Genomic DNA, 9,012 nt, shown 5'->3' with positions numbered 1-9,012 from the left:
AGTGTTTGCAGGAGGAAGAAAAAATTATTAGGAATGCACTGTATACAGTCGCTCCCATGCGTATGACCAAAGCCGACAGGCTAGCTCACGCCTGTAGCACTAACTGCCACGTGTGTGACTCACCACTGAACGGTGATTCGGTGAGAGATCACTGCCACGTCACCGGTAAGTATAGAGGCGCCGCTCACAGCGCGTGTAACCTCAAGCTTAGAATCAACCCCAAGACAATAAACATCCCCGTGGTCTTTCACAACTTGAGAGGGTATGACTCTCACTTGATTATGCAGGCCATCGCGAGGGTTGACGGCAACCTGACGTGCATCCCCAACAACATGGAGAGATACATTTCCTTCAGCTTACCGCCTCCGTGGTGTAGTGGTAAGAGCGTCCGCCCGGGGAGCGGAAGGTCGCGGGTTCGTTCCCCGACCGCGTCATACCAAAAGACGTTAAAATATGGTACTTGTTGGTCTCTGCCTGGCGTTCGGCATTAATGGGTGCAACAAGGACTGGTCGGCTCGGAGTCAGTATAATGTGTCTGAGTGGGGTATTCATGCTTCACTGCGGCGTGGTATCTCAGTGAGCTAGCACTATAAAACCAGCTTAGGTCTGGGCTAGTACAAGCAGCCGCACATACACATACACACGCATGCACGTCGTCATATGAGCGAAATATTCTCAAGCACGACGTTAAACCCAATTTCACCTCACATCACCTCCTTCAGCTTGAATGACCTGAGGAGCGGCATATCGTGAATCAAGCTGTCAAAATCATATCTGACCGTACTCACTACTTAAATTCGGAATACAGCCTCCTCCCTTCAGGCCGCCGCTACAAAGTTCCAATTGTGAAAACTAAGAGAGCTCGTACATCCTTTATTCCAAGTACCATATCTCTCTTAAACAAAAGTGAAGATACCTAAATCAAAGAATTTATGTAAATATGTTTGGTATCTCTCTAATGTGTCAGTAGCTCTGCTGATGTAACACAAATTCCTGAAAAGGCATTAAAGTATTATTCTATTCTATTCTATTCTACTAAACCTGATCGGACCTGGCATTTGTGTCAGATATGTAGCTGACAGAATTTTCTTGCAGAAATAAAAACCTAAATTTCGCAGGTTTCAAGAAAAATTGATTTATTAAAATCCGTATTAAACACAATTGCTTTAAGTTTATGTGTTCAATAAAACAACTTAACACGGGCCTGACATAGATGTTCCTCTTACCATACATATCGACCACGCTCAACAGTTCAATAACAGACTTGTCAGTAAATCCATACATCCAAATGGAATTGTAAATGCCGAGCTCTCGAGAAGTCTGATTATCGTGAGGTCTGCGGTGGGGATTTGAGTCCAAATATCTTGATGGAATCGAATTCCACCCATTTTGAAGACAGGGCACAATCTGTTTCAATCATGACTCGGTCGGACGAGAATATCGGCGTCTGCAAGACAACGCCAACTGTCTGGTCATACATGGGAGATATAACATTCCACCAAAACGACAGTAACGAAGTATCTATACTGGACAAAATAAGTTAGGGATATTAGTATTTTTATGATTTATATTTTATTAGTGTGTCAATGTATAAATAGATCATTATTCATAATTTCAAAATTTACATATATCCCTAACTATTTTTGTCCAGTATATATTCGTTAACGCCACACTGAGCAATATTCCAGCTATATGACGGCGGTTCTATATATGATCGAGTCTGGACCAGACAATCCAGTGATCAGCATAATTAGCATTGGGATTAATTTGGATACGATGACATGTGTCAACCAAGTCAGTTAGTCGCCTCTTACGACAAGCCTGGGTTACTGAAGATCAATTCTAACCCGGATTTTCACGGGTAGTAGTAGTAGTAGTAGTAGTAGTGCAGATGTTTTTGAGTTTGAGGAAACTCGCGGATCGATGGGGATTTTTAGTTGTAGCACTCCTTCCCTCGTGGATTCTCTCTTTTGAAAATCTATTGCCCATGTCTTTTTGAACGTGCTGTGAGATCATTATACCATTTGTGACAGGGTTACCGTGAATTCTGGAGAGAAGATTCTGCTGTGTGTAATCACTGACACTGACGAAGCTGTCCAAACACTGCTCCATGTACCGTTGTTCTTCCCCACCGACACAGTCTTCACCAACCCGGCGACGTTAGTCTCGTAGATGTCCACACGATGTATGTACAGGGACTCCGCAAACTGCACCTGCAACATGGCATCGGCAATACGGCTTCAACGCTGTTTCAGACATGGGTTCAGGTGGTAGGACCTGAATATATGTTACAGTCAGATTGTGAAATCAGTCATTTCGTAAAATGACTAAATATTTCAGTCATTTCGTGAAATAACTAAGAGGGTCAGCCATTCAACTATCCCTACTGCTCCTTCTCTTTCATGGAGTTAACCTTGGCATTAACCTTGACATTGACTGTGTGACTTTATGTGCAGTGATATTGCAGTGTTGGACAGGCCATTTATACTGATTTTTCGCACGATCTTTCCCATGTATCCGACTAAGACATGTGTTTTGTGTTTCTGAGAGTCGGGGCCACAAAATGCGTCTTGGTGATTTGTTTCGTGCATCACGAACATTGACAGTCGTTATCAAGCACATTTACATCAAATTAGATGGAAACGTCCAACCTACTTATTAGCCAATAGCGAAATGGCTGATCCTCTTAGTCATTTCACGAAATGACTGAAATTTTTTGTCATTTCACGAAATGACTGATTTCACAATCTAACTGTAACATATATACTCATAAAAAAGTAGGGGAACTTCGTTTTCAATTTACGGTTGAAACACTTGGGAGATATATCGGAGTCAATCAGTGTTGATATAATAATAATGAATGTTTTGAGAGTGCATCACCACTTGCACTTCCTTATGATCATAGTTGTTTGTACAGTAATCGCTCTTGAAAGATAATTGGTGTATGACGTGAAATTTGCATGTGTACGATTTTCATTTTCAAACAAAAGAAAACGTCTCGAAACGAATACTTACATATGATGCCAGATGATTGTCAAAATTAATGGTCTACAATGGCACGTGTATGGGGCTACTGCGTTGTGCACGTGCATCCCATGCGTTGTGTTTAGGGTTGGTGATAAGAGAAATGGCGGTGCGTTCACAAGATGTCTGTCTTTGAAAAGTTTGTTACACTTATATTCCCTATCCAAATTGAAAGTTCAGGTTCCCCTACTTTTTTGGAGATTATACATTATAATACATTCCCGTGAACAAACACGACCCAAATAACTGTCACTGAAAAGGGCGAGCGGGGTAGCCTAGTGATTAAAGCGTTCGCTCGTCACGCCGAAGACCCGGGTTCGGTTTCTCAGCTGGGTACCGTGTGTGCAGATCTCACCAGACGTGATGTAACTGGGATAAAGCTAGAAGCAGCGTAATACATTTTTCACTCACATGCTGAAAACGTCGAAACAACCGGATTTCGAGAAACGAGTATTATTTGACTAAACACGAAATCCCAGCGTTGACGAACGTCCCCTCAATTTCTGAACATAAAAGCAAAGCATACCTTTCAGTTGAGCGTATCATTGATTTCAGTTGAAGTTATGCTGGCGATTATATAGTAACAAATGACCCACCATGTTCATTCTTGACCAAGTCTTCATTGAGAACCCAGCCACTGATCTGTCATATGAATGAGGGGTGGTTAAATAAACCCTAATCATATTTAACACCTTTTCTTTCCTTAATTCAATTACCGTGTATTTTATCATCAACAGTCAATGGCGTTGCCGTCACGGCTGAGTTGAATCGTGACTTTGAATAATGAATGGTCTTTGACAAGGAGTTTACTTTACCGTCAATGATTTTCCTGGACTGTGGTCGGACGGCCAGTATATGAACTCGCTGTATGCAGTATTACTACAATACTTAAACTTACCACAGTAGTAACATTAAGCTTACCTGAATCCATTCTTTCCCGCTTGGACAGTCTTTCTTCAGTGGAGCCCAGCTCCCTTCTAGATCTCCGTAACTTGGGTAAACATCAAACTCTCCCAGAATCTCCGTTGCAAGAAAACTGTTGAAAACACACATATCACTAGTGAACATATTACAAGTGGTATTTTATTTTCAAAATCCTTAGGCGGTGACATCGTTTGCAAAATAAGGTATGTGACGCAACTAATGTTACTTGATGTTGAGCCTTTCTAAAAAATACTCCTGTACCAAATGTCATAACCTAGGGTAAATGATAATACTCTCACGATGGTACCTCTTTAAACCTTATAAATAAATCAGATGAAATCAGATGGAAGAAAGTCAACTTCATATAGGTCCAGAGTTTTCTGAGACGCCAACTCGATGCACATGCAAGTAACGGTACACGCTAATCTTGTCGTCAGGGGAACTGACACTCTTTAAGAGCGAAGATACTGAAATGTTACCCAGGTTCGCTGGTTGTACTCAGACGAAGTCCAGTATCTTCCAACCCCACTCCTCCCATTCTGTAGAGACAGAAGAAAGCACGAACATGTATATATGTGGTAACATAACCTCGCTACATTTTGTAAAAATGAAAATGTTAGCCATTAGGTTGGAAAGGTACAGTGTAAATATATATTGCGATATTTGTCGATTTCTCTTACCGATGCGCCGCAAAAATGCTACAATATTGAGAACATGCTATGGCGGCATTCAAGGGGCCATCTTAACACTGTTTTGACCTCATTGAACTTTTTCTGAGGAGTTGACCTGTCGTATGTTGTTGTTACATTTCTCTGACAATGACAAATCTAGACTATCTAGAAAAAATCTCATGGAAACTTGGAATTACAGACCACCTACCGTTTTTAAAGTAAGTAGTTACTCAACGCCAACAATTACTTGTCAACGATTTTCAGTTTGCTTGTTATTGTCACTGAATGGTGTAACAAGCGCCTCGTCCCCAGCCAGCTCCAAATCGGTTCACTACACCCCAGTCGTGATATCAGTCCTGTCTATAGTCTTCAACACTGCATAAACCTCCTTGTTTCTTTTTCAAATGTTTATACAAGAAATGAATGACACCAATGGTACATACATTGTATCAGGTAGTCTCATGGACGTCCTCCCCGCCCCCTCCCCTCAACATGGCTAATGCCTCTTGGGCCCCCTGTGTGAATGTGATTCCAAGAATGACGAGGCAGTGATCCCTCTACCCATAGCAGAGTGACATAGTCTGCAAAACGAGACGCATCGTCTACAAGTGTGGGGCAATTAGTCAATGTCTCAGTACACACATCTACCATCTTTGATATAAGACGGGGCAAAGCTGCAGCTCTTCTTACAAGGCGGTGAACACTATTATCTTGACGATACAGCTGTCTGAGTCCAGCTGACGGCTCTTGACATCCTCCACAGGCACTGAGTGAAATATAAGGTAACACACTTCCAACTTAGTAGTCGGAACGTCTCCATAAAGACACACGATAGGGAGTGTTGTGGACGTGGCTCTTCTTTCACGGCTTGGAAGAATCGGTCTTATATTTGATATCGTTCAATAACCATCACATAGCCAATTCCCTTCCACTGATATACCCCCCTGAACTTGAAATTAAGGAGACAGGTGAGATCGCATCAACTGCTTCATATTTAGATCTCTGCATAAAGATTCAGAGTGACAAAACACTCTCCACAAGGCTGTATGACAGTATTCAAACAGCTCCAGCCTTTGGTGTTTGTTCACATTTCTGTCAACTTTTAAGATACATTCGAGCATGCTGATTTTACCAAGATTTCAAAGAGCGTCATACCACTCTTGCACAGACGGTGTTCGACCAAGGCTACAACATTCAAGGTCTCAGTGAAGCTTTCAAAAAGTTGTATGGTAGACATGTGGAGGACATTTCGAAATGTGATGCATCTGTGACAAAAACATATCTCCGATGCAATTCCATCTTTTGACTGGTGCCATTCGTTCCCGAATTATTGCAGGTGAACAATTGACTAGACTTTGCGTAGGTTTATGACGGGTGCCACCGGTGGGGCAGAATAGGCTCACCTTTTCGTGACCGGTTATGTTCACTATTTCATAGTGATTCATAAACACATGCTATGCCATGGTGATAGTCACTGGATTGACGCAATTTGACTCTGGTCCAGACTCGATTTGTTTACAAACAACACCGTACAGCTGTAATACTCCTGAAACAAATATATACTCATGATATAGTCACAATTGTACAATCGACTCTGCTTTTAGCAGAGGTTTCTTATGAATGTGGAAAGGGTTTTGTCGCTTCTGTTATGTTGTCTGTCTGTCTGGAAGGTGGGCATAGACGAGTGAGACCATGACAGCCTCCACCTTGTTGAGTCTAGAGTTGGTAGAACAATGTGGACAAGCTTGGAGGTTCCATCGCAGTAACAGGTGGTTGCTTCACTTAGATCACCCAGGCTGTCTTTGGCCCCATCTTCCTCCAGGTTAAAGTCTTCACTGGAAGATGTTCGCTGTCAGGAACCATCTAGGTGGATGTTGTGCTAGCACGTGGCGACCGGTGGTAGTAGTTTCTGTCTTTCTCGATAAAGTCTTCACTGGAAGATGTTCGCCGTCAGGAACCATCTAAGGTGGATGTTGTCCCAGCTCGTGGCGAGTGGTGACAGTAGTTATTGTCTGTCTCGATAAAGTCTTCACTGGAAGATGTTCGCCGTCAGGAACCATCTAGGTGGATGTTGTGCCAGCTCGTGGCGAGTGGTGGCAGTAGTTTCTGTCTGTCTCGATACAGGGAGGGACTTGGCGGAAGGTATCTTGGCCATCAGCTTGGTTCATCCTTCATTCCATATGCGAACATATGACAATAAAACTAATTCAGTGTTCAGTGTTCACAAGGAAGTTTCAGATTTTTCCATTTTTAAAGAAAGATATGAAGTAACAAAATGTTTACAGTTTTTCACAATAAATTCACTAGTGTTCACATCGAAGAAATATCTGAACCAAGCTGCTATTTCATCACTGTATAATGTTGGAAATATGGGTCATTTCCCTTCTTGTCGCGTTAAAGAATTGGGCGAGGGTCTGACCTGTGGCTGTGTAATCTGGAAACCATGACAGGATTATCATTCCTTGTGTGTTCAGAGTGGGACACCCAATCCAGTGTTCCTTACACCACCTGTAGATTGGTACTTTGTGGTTGTACCTTACGGCCGCCAGTGGAGACAGGTATGAACTTAACGTGAACATCTGCATTATCCATGATGGTGCCGTCTCAAATTATGCCAACCCCTGATCCTAACTTTCTGCTTTGAGCTGGCTGGGAACACACACCCCTCTCAATACACACACACAACACACACTGTCCAGCAGTGAATCTAGCGCCCCTCCCATCCCATCCCACCCAACGCTGTCCTGTTTGAATCCGGTATTTACCTTAACTATGTGGACATCGGTACCTAATTTAAGCTCACGTCCTGAAACTTTACCTGTGCAGACAATACTTGCTCCACTCCACGTGCCAGATGCTTGACACACGCTTGTGTTCTCCCCACCAATATACTTGTACCCATCTACACATGAATAGGTGACGACGTCGGCATAGTTTGATGACGTCATGTTCATGGTTGTGTTTTGGATGCTGGAAACGTCTCCAAGGCACTGGATTACTGAAAGCATCAGTGAGAGTCCTGATAAAGATGCCTACAAAATGTGTGCACTGATTCTAACTTTGGCTGAACAATGACATAGCCTACTTCATGCTTAATATGATGTCTCCCTATTATGGAACAAATAGTCCGACTGGTTTTGTCACCTTTGCTGCTGGAACGGGGATATGTGAGGTGAGCGTACTACACAAAAGCATATATACGCATGGAAAGAGTGAGTGAGTGAGTGAGTATGGTTTAATGCCCCTTTTAGAAATATTTTAGCAAAATGACGGCGGGGGGCACCAGAAATGGGACCATTGTAACCATGTTGGGAATCGAACCCGGGTCTTCAGCGTGACGAGCGGACGCCGTGCCTCATACCTTTCATAGCACCACCATTCTACCACTGACCATGGCAAAGAAACTTAACCAAACCTCAGTTTAACTTACTATCTGGATAAACCGACCCTCAAGAATCAATTTAATGGCGAAAGGAACAAACATTGTTTATTTAGAGAGGTAAGCATGGCAAAAATTGAATAATAAAAATGTAATGGCAAATCTAAACGCAAAAGAACGAAAATCTTTAATTTATTCAGATAAGCAAACATGACTCATTTAATAGTGCTGATAATTATGGTGGTATGACATTAACAAGAGTGGACATTTTTCAAGATTATGGCATCCAACCTCAAGAAATGATATCATTATCAATGACCGAGCACAATGTCAATATCTTCAGTCCTAATCAGCACCATTTTGTGCCCACCATGTGAAGCAGCAGATATGTGCAATACAAGACGGGTGTCGGCTTCCTCATGAACTCTTCTGTCAGCAGCTTCTCAAGGGTGCTGTCAATTTATTATCCTTCCAATTATGTTGACGTAACCTGTTCAGCTAGCAATGCAAAAGTCATGGTCAGCTTTGCAGAAACACACGCACGCACGCACGAACGCACACGCACGCACGCACATACATACATACATACATACATACATACATACATACATACAAATTATAGCGCCGATATCCAGCTCAGCTGCTCAAAGGCGCTTTGTTTTCCCTCGATCACTGGATGTCAATCTCAACGGCACGTCGTATTATCAATCTCAACTCCTGGGGATCATACATATTCAAGTTGTACAAGAAGGTCTGCTTTGTTACGAGATCTAATTTCTCAATCTTGGACAATAAAGGAGAGGTCATGGTTGATTTTCATGCTCGAAGAAATCTTTAAGTTTCCTTCTCTTGTTAGACGTGCTATGTACAGCCTGATAAACAGAGCACAATCGCCCACAATGCAAAGTGAGTCTTCATAGGAGGAAGAGCCTTCCGTCTTGAAAACAGTGACAGCTTGTTCTTTGTTATTGATTCCTTTATTGGTTTTCTGTCAATGAACCTTTCTTTCACAAA

The 9,012-nt window shown here is 42.4% G+C and overlaps 1 protein-coding gene across 2 annotated transcripts; it reads right to left on the bottom strand.

The window, feature by feature from the left end:
• Positions 1–1,119: 1,119 nt before the first annotated feature.
• LOC124270472 lies at positions 1,120–4,464 on the bottom strand. Of its 2 annotated transcripts, XR_006896809.1 has the most exons (4): positions 4,428–4,464; positions 3,946–4,060; positions 2,040–2,213; positions 1,120–1,447 (listed from the first exon to the last, which is right to left on the bottom strand). XR_006896809.1 is itself a non-coding variant. In XM_046705473.1 (3 exons), exons 1-3 carry the CDS (start codon positions 4,090–4,092, stop codon positions 1,325–1,327), a joined length of 444 nt encoding a protein of 147 aa, XP_046561429.1. In that variant the 5' UTR covers positions 4,093–4,114; the 3' UTR covers positions 1,120–1,324. The 2 variants fall into 2 exon arrangements, 1 of the variants encoding a protein (XP_046561429.1); XM_046705473.1 differs by lacking the exon at positions 4,428–4,464 and having other exon boundaries at positions 3,946–4,114.
• Positions 4,465–9,012: the final 4,548 nt, after the last annotated feature.

The sequence above is a fragment of the Haliotis rubra genome, unplaced genomic scaffold, assembly GCF_003918875.1.
Source record: "Haliotis rubra isolate DU_JTF1 unplaced genomic scaffold, ASM391887v1 Scf152, whole genome shotgun sequence".
Classification (NCBI taxonomy): domain Eukaryota; kingdom Metazoa; phylum Mollusca; class Gastropoda; order Lepetellida; family Haliotidae; genus Haliotis; species Haliotis rubra.
This window is presented reverse-complemented; position numbering and strand designations above follow the sequence as displayed.

Coding starts and splice junctions, on each gene's coding strand:
- LOC124270472 (XM_046705473.1), bottom strand. CDS start 4,092: ATGTTCACTAGTGATATGTGTGTTTTCAACAGTTTTCTTGCAACGGAG. Junction 2,214..3,945: donor GCGGGAAAGAATGGATTCAG/GTAAGCTTAATG, acceptor GCCATGTTGCAG/GTGCAGTTTGCGGAGTCCCT. Junction 1,448..2,039: donor TCTTCTCTCCAGAATTCACG/GTAACCCTGTCA, acceptor GTTGTCTTGCAG/ACGCCGATATTCTCGTCCGA.